We start from the raw sequence: 18,978 nt of genomic DNA on the forward strand, positions 1-18,978 counted from the left end.
ACCCCAATTCTGCAAACATGTATGCCCACACTTCACTTTACTACTACGCTGATTTCAGTGGGACCGTTCATGGTCGGAAAGTGACGCGGGTGCGGGATGAGGCCTGTAGCCTTTGCCAGCCTAGGGCCGGACCTGCGTGTACCCTGCAGCGCCGGGCACGCAGCCGACGGGCAGCGAACCATAACGGAGTAAAAAGCCAAGCCCGGGCTGCTGACGATTCATGAGAGAATCACGGGGGCTGCAAACCATAACAAGTCAGAGATGGGAACCAGTGCACGGAAATACAATAAAATGAACGAGCGCATAAAACCATCTGCAGCGAGCTGGCAGGGAGCGCGCGGCGGCGGCGGCGGCTCCCAGGGGCCATGGGACATGTGGGAGTCCCGAGCTGCCCAGGGGAACTACATTTCCCAGCGCGCCCCGCGCCCGCGGGGGGGGGGGTGCTGGGGAGGGCGGAGCTGCCAGCAGCTGCGGCTGTGTTGTCCGCGGCGGCGGCGGCGGGGAGCGGCGCTGGGCTGCGGGGAGAGGCCCGGGGCGCCGGGCCGAGAGGCGGCTGCGCAGCGCGGTGAGCACCGGGGCTGGGGTCTGCAGCGGGGCGGAGATAGGGGCCCAGGAGAAGGGGGGCAGGGACCTGGGGCGGGGGGGGCAGGCATTGAGGGGCAGAGTTGGGGGGGGGTGCAAGGCTTGGGGGGCGGCCCCCGTGATGGGAGGGGCAAGGGGGCTAAGGGAGTGTGGGGGTGCTGGACTCTGGACGAGGGAGGCGGAATGGGGGGAGTCTGCTGTCTAGGGCCATGAGAGGTCGGGAAGCCAGCTGGGGGGGGGTGCCCACTTCCCCCTTGGGGGGAGTGGGGCTGGGAGCCTGCCAGGGCGGGTTGGCAGGCTTTGGCGTGCATCATGGGGTTAGGCCCTTGGACCTTTCTTTAGCGCTCCAAAGGGTGTTGGTTCTGTCGAGCGGAGTTTTTTGGGGTGACCGGGACCTGGGGGGGGTAGGACTGGGAGGGAGCTTCCGGGATGCCTTTATCCAGACTGCAGGCAAGCAGCACAAGAGGGGCCCCCAGGGGGGTATCGTGGAAGGAAGGTCTCTAGGGAGAGGTGACTTGGTGGCTTGGCAGCCCTAGATTCTTGGCGTCCACAGAGCAGATACAGTATGGGGAAGTTTCCCACAAATCCCCAGCCACGTTCCCCCCACACAGCTACTGGCCTGCAGAGGCCCTTTGGTCCCTATGTCTGACAGCATCTTTTGCCTCTCCACTGAGGCTGCCATCTCCATTGTGATCTGGGTCTTTGTCCAAAGGCCCAACTGCGCTGCCAGCCTAAGCTGGATTTGAACTGGTGACCTCGAGGTGAAAGACTCAGTGTCCCGTCCCCTCTTTGTCCTCCCCTCACAGACTCTCACAAAGCCTCCCAGCTGAGCTGTCGGATAAAATCGAGTTGTGCGACTGGAGCAAGGCGTCCGCTCCTGCAGCAGTTTCCTATAACACAATGTAGTGGAATGGGCTGGCACAGCTAGGAAGCAACAAGTCCCTAAGTTGCCACGAAGAGGTTAATCGTGGGTGGCATCTGGGGAAAGTGCAGACTGGAACAAATTCTGCTGAGCAAGCAGAGGTGGGGGGTGAAGCTGGAGCTGTGAGGGAGCAGAGGCCTTCTGCAGTTCATAGGCAACGTAGCCCTCAAAAGCCACTGCCAAGAAGCCATGGGGATCTACGTGCAGTTGTGGGAAATCCCCAGCAGAGGCATGCTGTGTGACTGGGACCTTTTCTTAGGGAATCTGTAGGCTGAGAGAAGCTGGGACACGATCCCCGTAAGGTGGGTTCTCTTCTGGCTTGGGTATGTATTTCCCCTTCCTCCTGCATCCCAAGCAGTACTGGAGAGGCCTCAGGGCACCCATCTCTCCAGGACAGCCTGCAATCTTCGCTTGGCTTAGATTGCCAGCTTTTTGGGGCAGTGACCAGTTTTATTCTGTGCTTGTACAGTTCCTAGCACCACAGGATCTGGGTCCTTGGCCATGCCTGGGGCTCCTAGGTGCTACCACTGTACAGATAAATAATACTCTTCTGTAGCCATATTGCTATTTCCATGGGGAAACCCAAGCAACTGGCAGTTTTGCTATATGCTATGGGAGCCCCTGTTCTTCCAAAGAGATAAGATTATTCTGCATTGAAAAGTCCCAGGCTGAGCTCACAAAAGTGACTCTGGGGCCCCACGAACATCCCTCAGGTGGCTCAGGGAATAAAACTGGATGATCTGAGCAATACCAGTCGTCTGGGAACTCCCATCGAAAGCTTGCGTGTGCAGTGTTTGCTTTGATAACAGCAGACTATGTTCAAATAACAGCAACCACAGATGGCTGCCAACCCCTTCTCCCCACATCACCCCACGGTCATAACTAGGGATCCGGACATTCCCCCAGTGCTCAGGATTGTTCAGATGATGTGTTCTGGAAATGGCACTTGGAAGCTGCAAATTATGGATCCAGATTTGATCCTGCTTGTATATTTTAGTTCAGGCCCTTTGCTCTAGTTGACAAGCTAAAGAGGGCACAGGTGGGACACACTGGCAGAAGCAGAACTAGTGTGAGAGGTTACATGTGGTCTGAGCATGGGCCTGGGAGCTGGGAACCCCCTGGTCCTTAGCACAGCTCTGCCATTGATTGTTGTGTGGGTAGGAGCAAGTGACTTCGCTTCTCTGGAGAACCTTGGCATCATCTATAGAATGAGGCTGCTGATGCTTTGGGATGCTGTCAGGTGGGGATTGATTAGATAGCATCTATTACTGTAAATGCGTAGAGCTCTGTGCATCTGGGGTGTGATCAGTAATTATTGTTCCAGTCCCTCCTCCAAAAACCTGTAACCCTGGTCCTGCTACCCAATGGAGCAGACTGACGGTCTGCACACACTCAGCTTGAGCAAATGTTGTGGCACTTGTGGGTCATGTACAAAACATCCCCATTCAAACCCTCTGGTTTTTTGCAACATAGCATTCCCTGAGCTCTTTGCGGATTAAGGCCGGAGCGTCATCTCATTGATGCTGGTGTAAACCCCAGATGATCCCATTGACTTCACAGAAGTCATTCTGGGTTTCCCCAGGGTGGCTGGGGTTGGAATCTAGTGTGTTCTACTCCAACCTGTCTGGAAAGCACTTCATAGCACACCCCACACCTGATATCCCCACGGTCTCACCCCTCCTCTAGTCACTCCTACCTGTGTAAAGTGGGTGTAAAGAGACCATACCAGGTGCTAAGAAGTGAATGATGCAGCCCAAATGATCTCTTGGGGGTTTTCAGTATCATCCTATCACCTAAATTAGACTTACCCTGGCACTAATCAGCTAATACGAAGTGCTTTGAAAATTAACATGATAGTGGTGTAAAAAGGACTTGTTAAATGCCTCCAGAGCTATAGAGCCCATCTGGCAGGGGGTGGAGGTGCTGGTACATCTTGTGGCAAGTGGTGGGGCATAGCCCGTTCCCATATAACACTGCAGCAAACGGGTGCTGTACACCTCACACAATGTGGTAGGCTGGTCCCCACCTTCCAGCTGATCCTGTGGCTGGCAGGTATGTTTGGAAGGGCTGCCCTTCGACTGGGGCGCTATGGAGAAGAGCAGGTTTTAGGAGACCGCATCCATCCCCATTAAGGAGGGTGGGGAAATTGCTCGCTCCCCAATGGCCAGCCATGCATATTGAAGGCATCATGCCCATCCGCCCAGCGAATGGCTCGCTGCCTCATGGGCCCATTAACAGCCTGATCTCCCACATACTATGTATTGTGTAATATGTTGGTTGTTTGTCATCTGTGTTGGTTCCAAAGGACCCTCCCTTTGGAGTCCTTTACCCAGCGTGGCTCAGTGTAGGATGGTGTAACTCCTGCTGGCTTCAGGCAGAGTCGCAGAGTTTAATTTGGCTCTCGTTTCGAGTGCCATTTAAATATAGCACAGGAAGGCAAGCCACTGAATTATGGGCAAAATGTACAAGTGCTTATATATGAACGCTAGAAATCTCAATACTCTGATGGGTGAACTAGAGTGTCTGGCATTAAATGAGGATATTAATATAATAGGCATCATGGAAGCTTGGTGGAATGAGGATAATGACAGGACACGGTAATACCAGAGTGTAAAATATATAGGAATGACAGTGTAGGTTGTGGGTGGGGGAGTGGCATTTATATGCTTAAAAAAAGAAAAAACCCATAGATAAGACATGAAACAGACTGTACCATAGAGTCGCCATAGACAGAAATTCCAGACTTGAATAAAAAGAATATAGCAGCAGGAATACACTACTGAACACCTGACCAGGATGGGGACAGCAATTGTGAAATGTTATGGGAAGTTAAAGAGGCTACAAAAGCAGAATAATGATAGGTTAGGAAAGGGACAGATAATAAGACAGTATCGTAATGTCACTGTATAAATCCAGTGGTGCCCCCACACCGTGAATACTGTGAGCAGTTCTGGGCACCCCATCCCAAAAAGGATATGGCGGACCCGGAAAAGGTTCAGAGAAGAACAACACAGATATTCAAGGATATGGATGGAACAGCTTCCATACAAGCAGAGACTAAAAAACTTAGGGCTGGTTAGCTTACAAAAGAGACCACTAAGGGGCAGTATGGTAGAGGTCTGTAAAACCATGAATGATGTGGAAAAAGTGAATAGAGAAGTGTTACTTATCCTTTTCCCATAATACAAAAACCAGGGGCCACCTGCTGAAATTCATAGGTGGCAGGATTAATACAAACAAGGAAGTACTTATTCACATAGGAATTGCCTTGGGATGTTGTGAAGGCCAAGACTATAACAGGGTTCAAAAAAGAATGAGATAAGTTCATGGAGGATAGGTCCATCAATAGCTATTAGCCAAGATAGTCAGGGATGCAGCCCCTTAGTGAGGGCGACTCTAAACCTCTGACTGCCAGAAGCCGAGAGGGGAGGACAAGGGTGGATCACTCCAACTGCCCTGTTCTGTACACTCCCCTGAAGCCCTGGCATTGGCCACTGTCGGAGACAGGATACTGGGCTAGATGGACCATGGTCTGACCCAGTATGGCTGTTCTTATGTTCTTCTTGGGAGTCACTTCTCTGCCCTCCGGGACAAGCTCTGCTCTTTGCCAGCACAAACCTCTGTCTCCTTCCAGCTGAATGTTTGGTTTGGGCCAGAGCTGCATCTGATCCTGTGTGGTGAGGAGAATTCATGACCCCAGCGCTTTCTAGGACGTGGGGACCCCAGACAATAGCTCAGACTCTGTATGGCGCCCCAGATCTTACTGCTGCCTTTTCCGCATGTGATCTGTGTGCCGAGCAGGTTCCATGGGGGATAGTCAGGCGGTTGTGAGTTGAGGTTGAGTGGCATCACAAAGCATGTGGTGGGAGCCCAGGGCTGGCATAGCAGGGGCTGCGGGTCAGGATTGAGGAGCATTGGGACAGCTGGGTGTGCTGGGAGGCCAGGACTGGAAGAGCTGTGGTGGTCCGGATGCTGGACTGGAACAGAGCAGGTAGAAGGCTCCATAGACTTGTCTGTCACAGAGATGGGTCTAGCTCCCACAACTACTTGGACTTTTCTCCCCCTTGGGCGGATGCTCTCCAGCATTGCAACAATCCCAACCTTCACGCTCAGCCTGGCGAAACATTAAAGTCTTTCCACCCCTGAGAAACAGTTGCACTGCTGGGAAATTGGAGCTTAGCAGCCATCTGCTTCAGAAGGAGGGAGGGGGCTGGAGCAAAGTTTCCATCACTTTTCTCACGTGCTTTGTTTTTCCTGGAGGTGAACAAATCCCATCTGTAAAGCTAAGAAGCTGTGTTGTGCGGGGGAGGGGCCGTTAGCAGCTCCTAAGCAACCTTTGAAATAAGACGCAGAGACCTGTGAGGCGTGGAGAGAGTGGGTCTAGGGATGACTTCTGTACAAGAGATGTAACTATCGATCCAGGAACAGGGGTGTCCTGGACAAAAGGGATGACAGGGTATTTTAGGCAGGAGAAGAGAGAATTTGAAATGGAATCTGCAATATTTTTCTGATATTTCTCAGTGGTGGATGTCCTCGGTGGGCCGTGATCCCCATGGTGTCCACTTGAAGTTGATTTCTAATCCACATTTTACAAATGGGAAACTGAGGCACAAAAAGGCGACGGGCCTGAATTTCAAAAGTGCCTTCTTAGTTTGCAACTGGCCTGATTTTTTTCTCTGGGGCTGAGTTGGATTTTCAGCCCTCTCTGAAAATCAAGCCAGAGTGTCCTCAAGCTGGACACCCAGGATACTGAAGCAGCTGATATTCAACATGTTGTTTGGCCTCAGCATGCGATTCTGAGGTCGGTAGGAGTCTGCCCATTGACTCCAATGGGCCGCAGATCGGGCCCTACTTGACCTGCCTAAGGCTGAAGATGGGGTTAGTGTCTGAGCTGTGATTGGGATTCACGAGTTCTTGCCTCCTAGCCCCCTGCTCAGACCATGCCTCTGTCTCCCACTAGCATATCAATGGCTGGCCCCTCTCGGGGGATGAGCTGTGATCTGGGGAAGTGGTGATGAGAAGCTGAGCAATTAGCAGATTTGGGGTGTCCTGTCTGCAGGCAGTAGAGCAGGTCCAAAGTCCTCTCCAAGCATAACCACTTGTCGGCCTGGGGTGTCGAGGTTTCTAAGTGGCAGAGAAATGGGTGTGTCTGTCGGATCGCAGCCCTGCCTCGCGTTGAATGTCTGATGCTGAGCAGCATCCGCAGGTGACTACAGGAGGCCTGAAGGACGCCGCATGGCCAACAGCGGTTGCAGGAGGGAGAGTGTTTGTTCTGTGGATTCTGTGTAAGGAAACTTGGAACATCTGGCTGCTGCATAGAGAACCCAACAAGAGGTCTGGCTGCAAAACCGCCTCCCACACAACGTGGGCATGTGGGAGCTGGAGAACAGCAGCAAATTGGTCTCCTGGCCATTGGAGTTAAACCAGCAACAGCACTAGAAACTTACCAGGAAGAGGGAGCCTGGCTTGTCTAGGCCTTTTCATTTCTGCATCTGTACTTTGGTAGCTACTAAACTTTGAATGACAAAGTTGTATGCGCCTACTAATGCAGAAATCTGTCAACTTTTTGAAAAATCTGCCAAAAAGCAACAAAGCGGCTTTGGAATAAAGCCTGACAAAATATATAGAAATTAGTTTTAAGAAGCACCCAGGGATGGGCAAACGTTTCCAAATGTTGGCCCTGACCTTGCATACACCCTTAACATAATGCATGCAACGAGTCTAATCATCTAGTCTGACCTGCTGTATAGCACAGCCCCGAAATGCCCTCCCAGTGATTCCTGCATTGAGCCCAGGAAGTGGTGGTGGAGGAGCTGAAGAGTCTTTTAGCAAGGCTTCAAGTGATGGCGAATACACCCACTGCTCTGTTGAAGGTGTGCTGGCACCTTGGTACTTGGCACCTGTGGGAGACAGATGGCGATGAGGTTCCTTGCTTCAGTCCCACAAAGGTCTGAGCTAGAGTGACCAGACAGCAAGTGTAAAAAATCGGGACGGGGGGTTGGGAGTAATAGGCATCTATATAAGAAAAAGCCTCAAATATCAGGACTGTCCCTATAAAATTGGGACATCTGGTCACTCTAGCTGAGCCTGAAAATACTTGCTTCCTTGGCTTAGCAGTGAGCTCATTGCTCAGTACCACAAGTTATCCCACTGCCTGGGAGCAATATGCTCACAGGAGTGGGCCCATCATTAGCACCTTTTGGCTGTCTCTGGAATCTGAGTTTTTTGGTTGTGATCTCGCTCTGACTGAATGACATCACAATCTGCCTTCCGATTGGCTCCAGCTTTGGAGTGTACCAGCTGGACAGCAGCCGGCTGAGATCTGATGCGGCGGGGGTGAAAAGCCTCATTTCCTGTTTGCTTTGTGATGGTGGTTTTTTATCCCTGTAGGCTGGTAGCAGCATTCGAACCTTGGCTACAGATAGGTCTGTCCAGCTCCATTCTTCTCCTGCTGCTTGTGTGTTTCATCATCAGATGAAAGTTCAGTCAGCGTGCTCTGTATTGACTCCTGTGACTGGTGTTTGCTTTTGAACCTGTTTCATTATGCCAGCGAATGAGTGCAGCAGCCCTAGGCCCTGAGATTTTACGGATTGCTGTGTATGGCACCAAATCCAACCTCTGACAATCTTCTCCTTTCCAGTAGTGAGTCTCTCTTTCTGGCCTTATCGGAATTGCTTTGAAAATGCTTCTTTCCCTGCTGCTCCTGGGGTCTGCACAGCCTACCCCACGGCAGGGTGGGAGCCTTCTCCTGTAAGGCACCCAGTGGTGAAGTGACCTCCCTGCATCGTTCCTAACCTTGCTGTCAAAGGATCTCTCTCCGTCCTCTCCTGGAGCTCTTCATTTCTCCTACCCATTGCTGCAATGATCTCTGCAAAGTCTTTAATTGGGAGACTTTTCTTTTTAACTGCTTATAAAACAAGAGCCCAGTTCTGTGATGTGGGTCAGTGTGGGGAGGCTCCTGCAGGTACGCAGAACCCTATGGCAGTCAATGGGGCTAATCCTAGGTGTAAGGTTACACACAACTAAGACTTTGCAGAATCGGGCCTGAAGTTTTTCTTAGGACCTGTAATGGCCTAGATCCTGCAAACACTTCAGCATGTGGGTAACTATGCTCCAGATTTTTCAGGACCAGGGTCTTAATGTGTCCTGCGAAAGAAAATTTGGTCCATATTATGCTGTGAAATTACCCATTTGGCTCTTCACAGGCAGTCACAGGACTGAAATCATCCATGTGCCCTGGTTCCACCAGAATATACCACTAGAATTATAAATACCCCAGTGTAGAGATGCTTCCCGTTTCCCTGGCATCTTCCACCTGAATCTCAAACTCGAGTGGATTTAGCTCGCACACAAGACTGTCGTCTCTGTTTTATAACTAGGGTAACTGAGGCAGAGGGCAGTGAAGTGACTTGCCCAAGGTTTGTGGTGAGAGGGTGGCAGTGTCTGGGACAGAATCCGGTAGTCCTGACTTCCTGTCAGGTGCTTTACCTGCAAGACAATGCTCCATGCTGGGCTGGTCTTGGCTGAATAGCAGGGACAGGGAAGGATGGGGTCATTGCATGGAGGGTTCTGGTTAGCTTCTAGCTTAGTGGAGTCTGCTGCCTCCTTGCACTGACCTGCTTCTTGCTCTTCTTGGTTCAGTTCAGGACTGCCTATCCAACACACGAGCCAGCATGAACGTGGGGACAGCTCACAGCGAGGTGAACCCCAACACCCGCGTCATGAACAGCCGGGGCATCTGGCTCTCCTACGTGCTGGGGATTGGCCTGCTGCATGTGGTCCTCCTCAGCATCCCCTTCTTCAGTGTCCCTGTGGTTTGGACTCTCACCAACATCATCCACAACATGGTAAGGGGGCACCACAGCTAACTGGCCCCATGGGGTACCCCCAGTTGGGCTCGGTCACATGGGTGGTTAGCCCTTCAGGGGGTACTGCTGAGGGATCCTACAGTGAAATCAGACCCCCCAAGTCCTGAGTTCCTGCGAGTGTGTGGGTTAGAGTCCAGCTGACTGAGCAGCCACATCCCAGGCTCAGCCCCCTTACCCCTTGAGGTCACGGGTTCAAATCCAGCCCGTGTGGTAACAACCAAACGTGTTGTTCAGTGTCCTCTGCCTGAATTGATTTTGGGTCTCAGACTAGCTCCCATCCAGGCAAGTGTCCGTATCACCAAAGCCACCCGAACAGGCCCCCCGCAGGAGCGGGAATAGGCTGTGGGTGTGAACTACTGTCTGGCCCCCGGATGCGTGGCGGAGCAGTGCAAGGTGGGGGAACTGTGTGTGACCACTGTCCTCTTGGCTGACACAGAGGGTTGAACCTGCAACCTCCTGGGTGGGTCTCTACAGCTTGAGCTAAAAGATCAAGGACTAGGAGCTATGACAGCCTCACACCCTCTGAGGGTCAGGCCCAGAGGGGGACCAGCTGCCCAGGAATCCTCTGGTGTTACTGGCAACAAAGGGAGAGGCAGGAAGGGCAAGGTGGGTTTTTGCACCCAGGGGTGGAGGGTTTATAAAAATTAGCTGCTGACTTGTGAGCTGGGATGGGCCCATGTGAGAGGACCAGGGTACAAAACCGAGGGATGGGGTGGGGGGTTGTTGGCCATTTGTCTGAGACTAATGATACTGTATCTGGAGCAAGTGCATGATGTGAACGGGGTGTCACCGACTCGAGTGGATCACAGAAATGAAACAGTCCGTTTCCATCAGGTGTGGGCTTCGGGGGGGGGGGGTTGGGGGGCGGGTGAGTGGACACACTGCTGCCCTCTGCTGGGACAGGACACAACCGCAGCCATTCAGCCGAACCTTTTCCTCTGGGGCTGAGAAAAACACCACCCGCTTTTCACGGATGACATATTCTCCCCCTCCTGACTCCCCTCGTTTCGATCTGCGTGTCTCCCCGAGATCAGACCGTGGCTCCATGCAGCAGCTTGCTCCCTGATTTCCAGGTCAGAGAAACCCAGATGTTAACACAGACACAGCAGCTGGTCTGTTTGTGCCCTTTGGTTAAAGTGACTCTCGGCCTGAGATTAATCAGAGACCTTGGCCGCAGATAGGCCAAGGTTCGATTCCCTCGCAGGGCCCCTGACGCCCCAGCCTGTAAAAACCATCCAGATCTCGAGCAATCAGCAGCTGGAGCTCAGAGCAAAAGGGCTGAGATCAGCACTGGTGCGCTCTGCTCTTGTGCCAATCGGACCTCCTTGCCTTGGCCTCTGTCCAGTTTAGAGTGGTTAGTCTTAGGAGCGGGAGGCTTTTAAAGGGCCAGCAGCACTTGTTCATAAACAACAATGCCAACAGATTTGTCATTGGCTTATCCAAGGATTTGTTGCTGGTGTGTAACTGGAGTGAGTGTCAGTGGGATTTTTCCAGGAGATTGCTTAAGGTCCAGTTACAATAATACTCAGCTTTTATCTAGTGCGTCTCACCGGTAGAGCTCACAGTCCTTTACACAGGAGGTTGGTGTCATTATCTCCATTTTACAGATGGGGAAACTGAGGCACGGAGAGGTTGACTTGCCCAAGGCCAGGGCTGGAAATAGAAGCCAGGGTTCCTGAGTGCCCAATGCAGTGTTCAGTCCACTGAGCTGACTGAGGGAACTGTGGCACGTAGGGATGAAATGTCAGTTGAGGTTAGAACTGGGAATAGAGCCTGGGAGATGCCACTCTCAGCATACACCACTAACATGCAACGCAGGGCCGAGGGCAGCGAGTCTGTGGCTGTTCCATTTCAAAGGCTTTCTCCTGGCCGACAGGCAGGAAGCACCTGGTATTGTCTGTGCAACTGCATGGCCATGTTCACGCCTAAGTCTGTGCATCAGGAAGAGATGCGATACTGAAGTTTGATTCCACTCCATATTCTCCTTTGATGCCGGGGATCTGAATTTCCTAATGTGGCTGTCACCATCTTGGCCAGTGCACCAGGGAGCTCCAGAGCTAGAAGTAGGAGCTGCTACAGCTTGAGCTCAAGAACGCAGGCTTCCTCGCTGGGCTGTAACTGGCTCATATCCTGTGGGACCCTAATTGCCAATGCCCCCCCCCAAAAAAAAACCTCAGATGACAACAGCTCCCCCTAGTGACACAGCCCTGGCTTGCAGCTTGCGAGTGTAAGAGCTTTCCTAGGGATGAGTTGTTGGCTGAGTTCAAATGAATCTCTCCAGACACCCGGTCTCAGAGGGCTACACAAGTTTTACCTTCTGCTCCTGCTTGCTACAGAGCATGTACATCTTCCTGCACACCGTGAAAGGAACGCCCTTTGAGACTCCAGACCAGGGGAAGGCCCGGTTGCTCACGCACTGGGAGCAGATGGACTATGGGGTGCAGTTCACGGCATCGCGCAAGTTCCTGACCATCACGCCCATCGTGTTGTGAGTACTTCGGGCGGGCTGGCGGGTCGCAGCGGCACCCTGTCGAACGAAGCTAAAGCCCTCCATTGTCCTCCAAAAACAATGCTAGCTCAGTGGCCTAAAAGCAGATCCACGTATGTTGCAATAACCGATTTATTCACAGTATCCGTAGCCCACTTGTATCTGTGCTGCTGTCCACCACTCCTGGCGTGGATGTCTTGGGGATCTGCTTTGAGCTTGTGTCACGGTGCTATTCAGCCTGGGTCAGGCCAATAAAAAGCACTGATGGAAAGAGACCAGTGCAGCCCTGATGCACTTCGAAGGTCCACTATCTCACAAGTCAGCAGGGCTGGCAGTGATTAACATTATTCTTATTAACGTTAAGGTTATTTATGTGTATTATGGTAGCAGCTAAGAGCCCCAGTCACAGACCCAGGACCCCATTGTGCCAGGTGCTGTACAGTTACAGAACAAAAAGACTGTCTCTGTCTCCCCCCCCCGCCCCAGTGAACAATCTACATATAAGACAAGAGACAAGTGGATACTCTAGGGATGGTTTGGGGCAAGCTCTATGAGACCAACAGGCAATAGTTTCAGCCCACCAGCAGCTTGACTGTTGTCAAGTTACACTCACTAACTGACCCCATCGCTGAATCTAGCCTCCAGACCAGGGGTATTGGATTTGGCCTCATGGCAGAAGGGATTTGGTGGGGGGCGATGAGATGGCTTTGTGGATTTTTATGGGGAATTCCTTCCCAGCACAAGGGGCAGCAAGGGAGAAGCATGAAGGTGCTCGTCTGAAAATCTAACAGATGGGCAGTGAAGGCTGGCACCCTGGCTTTACTGAAGGCAGGTGTCAAACTCTCAGGAGGGAATGAGAGAGAAGTAGGGTGGGAGAGGCCGTAAGGGGCTCTGAAAGCAAAGACAAGTAGTTTGTGTTTAGTGTGATGGAGAAATTCTTTAGAGCATCCAAAGTCTGCAGAGTCCCAGTGGAGTGAAGCGTTGGAGTCTGGATCAGACTGTAAAATCACATCAACAAGGGGAACATCTTGCTTTTCACTGCTCTCTTCCCCCTCGCTCCCCTGCCACCCACATTTCAGTTCTGACTGATGTAATCGCTGCTGGGAAATGTTGTTTTCTAACCATCCACAGTGCGAGGGGTGGAGGGTAGGCTCCATCACATCGACTGAAGATATTTCTGAAGGGCCAGTCTCTGCCGCGTCCGTTGCTGGAAGTGCACACTAGCTACTGGTGCAAAGTTTCTCAGCTGTTTCAAGTCTTTTGGGACCAGAGCTCATGGCCAGAAGAGGAGAGAGACTGAGATTCCTCCAGTGTGAGACTAAATCCACTTTGGAATCGGGGTTCACTAGCTGCTAGAAACCAGATCCTTGTTGTTTATTTTAGCTGACCCAGCTTTGCTTTGGTGGGCTAATCTGAAGCCCTGCCTCCTTACCCTGAGCCGGTGGCTAGATTCAGAGGTGGAGTCGGCTAGCGGGCGCAGTATGGGTTGTAGCAGGAAAAGCAGTCAATGAGTCGCTTGCTACCAGTATCTCTCCTGAGATCAGCCCCGGGGAGTGATGGAAGCTGTGGGTAACTGTGATTCAACTTCTGCTTCTCTCTCTCCCCTAGGTATTTCCTCACCAGTTTCTACACGAAATATGACCGGATACACTTCATAATCAACACCATCTCCCTGATGAGCGTCTTAATCCCCAAGCTGCCCCAGCTCCATGGAGTCCGGATCTTTGGGATCAACAAGTACTGAGCTCCCTGGATGCAGTGAGCAGAAGTGGAAGGGGAAATCCGGTCTTCTTAGTCCTCTCTCCCCCCCAAACCAGGATATAATTTCACAGCGGCTCTTTAAATGCAGTATCCAATAGACATGTATACCGCATGCAGGATCCTCAAGCCCAATAAATCTAAGCAAACTCTGGAGTAGCAGAATCCTGAGTAGAGTTTAGCTTGGAAGCAGGAGACTGGGGGGGTGGACTTCTTGTGCTCCTGTATCATGAGTAGATGCAGATAGACCGAGATGTCAAGGTACAAATAGGTCAGTCTCCGGGGAGACTCCAATACGCTGAATGGAAAGAGCAGGGGTTGGGAGAAAGCTTTAAGAGCTAGTAGTTATTACTATGGCAAATGCACTTTAAAATACATTGGCCCTTTTTGAGGTTAGATGCACTCACAAAGGGCTACGTGGGGAAATTAAAGGGGGGCATGGCCAGATTTCCCAGATGTGAAAAAATAGTTGGCCACTTTAATTTTGGGAGGTGGATTTTATTCTTAAACCTCTCTCCTCCCACTGGGGAGGGAATCACTTTTTCTAATGAGAAAACAGGAAGGAGCGACCTGGCATTTCTAGCAAAGCTTTCCCATTTTCCACAGTACAGTTTGTATGATTGGGGGGGGGAGGGGGGAATTGGATTCCAAGTTGTTTCTGTTAGTTTAAACTATAACCAAAGTCTGTCTTTGTTTAAAGCGGAAGTGGTTATATTTTCAAGAGTGTGTGATGGGGCAAGGGGGAATGTTCTCCCCCATCACATGCAGCCCCGCAGTGTTACCCTTAATCCTACTGCCACCTAGGGCTAAGAGGTGTGATTAAAAATGTTAACTCTGCCCATCAGAGTGATCTGAGTCACCTGATGTGGAGCTCGAGGAGGGGGAAAGGCTGATGACTGACAGGCTTGCTCTAGGTGAAGGATGGATTGTCGTCAGGCACGGTAATGGGGGGCTGGTACAGGCAGAGAGGTGACTGTGATCAGTTTAAATGGGTCTCGGTCTTCCGCCCCCTTTGCCCAGGTCTCCAGTGTCTAGATCTAGATCACTGGCATTTGCCAAATACCAGTGGTGGGCACATCTCCGCATGTGACAGCCCATGCAGAAAACCGCTCTCGGACTTCTGGCTGGGCTGATGACCTGTCAGCAGCAGACTATGAGCCACAAGCCAGGTTAAAGGAGTTGTAGAACGGGAATATTGTAATGGGGCCATGTTGCTAAGTGAAGGCAGGAGCAGACGGCAAATGTGGCAGGCCAGCAAGAGGGCAATGGATCTGACCAGTCGTTGAAGCATTTAACTGATCAGTGGCATAGAAAATCTGAGATGTGCAGTCTATTGCCTCCCCCGACCATGGCTGCAGAGGGCTACCCACCTGTCCGGGTCTGGACAGTGAAGGTGTTGGGCACAGCAGGAAGACGACCAACTCTTGCTTCGCTGTCGCCTTCATTGTCCAGATTTGTTGTATTTGTTTAAATCCAAAGCCCTGCCGTTCTGCCCCTGAACTGGTGGCTAGATCCAGAGGTGGGGTACGGCACCTGTCAGTTAGTGGGTGGAACTTGCAGCCCAAGAGTAAGGGGCAATGCAGCTTTGCAGGGGGAAGTTAAACCACAAGGGGAGCTGACTAACCAACCTTCTGTTTCTAACTGGTTTGATTTTGTTTATGCATCAGGAGCTTATTTCAGGCTGCTCAGTGGAGCGATCCCGGTTTCTGCTCCCTGCATTGGTGTGCGGGAGGGAACCCTACCTAGTAAAGCACGTGTGTGTTTCTACTAAGTGGCTGTTAACAGACAAGCTAGTTATCCACAGAGTCAGGAGCTGGTTTGGAGGACAAGGTGGGATTTTTAATTTAAGTATAGTCTGCAGTAGAAATGCAATAATCCCAGTGTGGAAAGAGATTGTTGAATAAAGTTTTGATAATCACTGATTGGGGTAAATGAGAGGCTTGTAATTAGTAGATGGGGGGCGGAGGGCATTTCCAATGTAACAGGGAGGTTTGGATAACCAAGGATGAAGCATAGTTGCAACACTGAATCTCGCCCTCCTTCCACCGCCCCCCCCCCCGGCCAAAAAAATTTGCCAGCTAGAGCAAAGGGTTAGCAACAGAATTGGCCCCTAGTGGCTGGGGTAGCTGTCCACTCTTTGTAACCGTAGGATTTTCTAGAGGGTCAATATGCTGGTTGAAATATGCCTTTGTTTATATTTTTCATGATACCCTTGCACATTCATGAAGGTGACTTTTTTGTTGGTGGTGATTTGATTGTCTGGAGTCTTCTGACCGGGTGAACATTTTAAAGAAGACATTTTAGTTCCTGCATTAGGCAGATGCAGCTCTGGAACTGAGCAGGTAGAATGGTGGATACTATTGATGAAGTTTAGACCTGATCTAAGGGTCCAAGCACAGGACTGGGAGACAGGAATTCCCAAATTTGAATCTCAGCCCTTGTACTGACTCCTCACCTGCCTTTGGGTGAACTGCTTAACCTCTCTGCCCCCGGTTCATCATTTGTACCCCACAGAGGGGGGAGAAATAATCAACCTACCTCACAGGGCTGTTGTGAGGCTTATTTAGCCATTGTCTCTTAAGCGCTTCAAAGACGGGAATGCTCCTGTAAGTATTAGTGAAAAGGAAGATGGTGAGAAGAATTAGCTGATGGCAGAGAAGGAGAGAACCTGCTTTGGGTTATTGAAAAATGGAGCCTGTCAAATGCAGAAGGTTAATTTATTTAATACAAGGCTCTTCCTTTCCCCCCCCCCACCCCCCATCTCTGACGTGGCTGGGAGTGGCTGGTTGCTTTGGTTAATGTACTGTATACCCCAGGGCTAGTGCACTTTTCAAGCTACTAGCCGGTGACTTCTGGGAAAAAATAGTTTTAGGCAAGTGCTATTTTCTGGTGAGAATGTCTGAGTGGATTCAGAAATGAACATTGTAGATACATGCCTCAGATGGCAACGGTGAGACGGCAGGCTTCTGCTCTGCAGAGACAGTACCTTCGCCCAGACTGCTGGGGTGATGTGCCTAGTCTAAGGTGCACGCTGCTGGACAAATGCAGAGGTCTGGCAGGTCACAGAATTACAATGCTGATGCTGAACCTTCTCCAGTGTAAGAGATGGAACATGCAGCGTGATGTTAATCTAGCTTTGGGGACAAATAGAAACCTAACTAGAGACAAAATAGTTACTTTAAAGGTGGGAATCTTGACCCAGAGAAGTGGGGCAGGAATCACTTTATCCTTGTGTTTTTGCAAAAAACCCACCATAAATAGACTTTTTTTCTTTATTTGCTTAAAACCATTGTTCCTGGATACATGTAGGTTCTGCCTTCTCTCCCTCCCTCTCTCTCATGCATGTAAACTATGGAAAGCTGAAGTGATTTTGTAGCAGAAATGTAAGCAGACGCTAGGCACCAGGCCCTTGGCCGCTGTGGAGTGGTGAAACTTGGCAGACTTACATCAGCTGGGGTCTGGACCTGCACTGTTTGCGGGTTCAGTGACACTGGTCATGTGTAATCAGTTCTGTTAAATTAATGATGAAATGTAAAGCTACTGAAAATCGTGATCTCTTCAGGGGGGCAGTTTAAAACCCGGAGTGAGCGTTTTCCTCAACGGGTTTACAAAGATGTGACATTCATAGGCAAGTCTAATGATTTCTCTTTTATGAGCATTTCAGTGAAAACCGTTTCCGTGAAGCACTTCAGCATGTGCTTAAGACACACAGAAGTCAATGGAATTTAAGCACACACTTAAGTGTTGTGCTGAATCAGGGCCTTACTTGGCTCAAGTGAGAGGGGAATCAGGCCCTAGGACTTAACCAAAATCTCTTTTAAAAAGAGCGATGCATAATTATGTGTCAGAGATCTGTTCCCCCTCCGTGTGCAGGGGGAGCTTCCATTAAAATGTCACTCAGAAGGGGGAGTCTGAGTGTGCAGTGATGGGGAACAGCCCCCTTCACGAGGCACTCGTAGGTGATCTGAGAGGAAAAAGCCATGAAACGCTAGTCCAAACATTACTGAACAAACCACACTGTAGATTTCCTGAAACTTTGCATTGAAACCACTTTTATAAAACAGGGGTGGGTGTGAAATGGGCCAGACATGCCAGCTCTGAATCAGAAGACAAATGATGAAGGGCCACTCAGGCCATGGAGAGTTGGAGAAAATGGCGCACACACCAAGGAAGCTCTTTGGGGAGAAGAGGGATTGCGTGCACCCCAGGGTGGGGAAGTTTGCAGGAATTTTAAGTGCTCAAGACTCTCTAATATGGCTGCAGCCAAGTGTGGTGGTCCCAGAGTGGAATTCAACCCTTGTGTAAAGCACCTAAGTGAGTTAGACCCTTGACTTTCATTGGGATTTATGTGCCTAAATCACTTAGGCCCTTGGGAAAATCTTCCCCCAGGCCTTGTGCTGGCTCCCTGCATAGCGGTAGGTGTGAATTTCAGTACAGCTAATGCTTTTCAATGTAGTTTTGTCTGTTGTGGATACAGAGAAGCAATAAAGAAATGAGGGGTTTTAAAATCTATAATAATAGACCAGTTCACAGACATTGGCCTGACACAAGTCTTTCGTGTTGCCTGCTCTTGTTGCTGGGAAGCCTTTTTCATCCACCACTGAGAGAACTGTGCGCTTGTCCATATAGCACAGAAAGGGCATCTTCCCGCTTGGAGAAGATACGGAACAACAGCTTGGCGTTGCTGAGTGAAGGCCCCAGTCTCGCAATTGGATTCCAGCAGCTGGATTTTTAACCTGACACTATACAGCCCTTCCTCGTGGTCCAAGTGCAAGACTGGAACCTTCTCTCCTCACCCCACCCCCCGAGATCTAAGGCTGTTTAGTCAATGAGGATTTATTTAAAGCAGCAGCTGCAGTTTAAAAATAATTTAAATATTAAAAGAACGGTACTGGTCCTCAAAGAGGGGACAACAGCTGGGTCACTGTTGACAGTCGCACCCAGTCAGAATCTCCTATTGCATATTATGATTTTCTTTAATAGCAGTGAGATAGATTGCTTGATTTACCATCGTGCATAAAATAGGTGCACAAAATACACTCTTTGGATCAACTTCAGCAAGCTAAATCAGTTTTGTATGGAACCTTCTTGCATTGTACATAGAAGTTTCGTTGTTTTTTCCAGTTCCCTCTCATTTTGGGGTATACAAAAAAGTTTCATCTAGAGGAACTTTCTAAGACAAAGTGTGAATATTATTTTTATTACTCCTTTGTACAGTATTCTAAGAGAAACTAATAAAGGTCAGTATTCATGTAACAACCTGTGTAGGCTCTTTACATGTGATATGTATGCGAATCAATTTCATTTTAATCGCAAACTGTACTGCCAAGAGTGGGGGAAACCAGTAAATGGCAAATGAG

The 18,978-nt window shown here is 50.4% G+C and overlaps 1 protein-coding gene across 2 annotated transcripts; it reads left to right on the forward strand.

Moving 5' to 3' along the window:
* Window positions 1–453: 453 nt before the first annotated feature.
* Window positions 454–18,877, forward strand: ORMDL3 (ORMDL sphingolipid biosynthesis regulator 3). Of its 2 annotated transcripts, XM_073325541.2 has the most exons (5): window positions 550–565; window positions 1,764–1,806; window positions 9,146–9,351; window positions 11,709–11,860; window positions 13,469–18,877. In XM_073325541.2, exons 3-5 carry the CDS (start codon window positions 9,178–9,180, stop codon window positions 13,602–13,604), a joined length of 462 nt encoding a protein of 153 aa, XP_073181642.1. In that variant the 5' UTR covers window positions 550–565; window positions 1,764–1,806; window positions 9,146–9,177; the 3' UTR covers window positions 13,605–18,877. The 2 variants fall into 2 exon arrangements, with proteins under 2 accessions (XP_073181641.1, XP_073181642.1); XM_073325540.2 differs by lacking the exon at window positions 1,764–1,806 and having other exon boundaries at window positions 454–565.
* Window positions 18,878–18,978: the final 101 nt, after the last annotated feature.

This window comes from Lepidochelys kempii, chromosome 27 (assembly GCF_965140285.1).
Source record: "Lepidochelys kempii isolate rLepKem1 chromosome 27, rLepKem1.hap1, whole genome shotgun sequence".
In the NCBI taxonomy this organism is placed as follows: Eukaryota; Metazoa; Chordata; order Testudines; family Cheloniidae; genus Lepidochelys; species Lepidochelys kempii.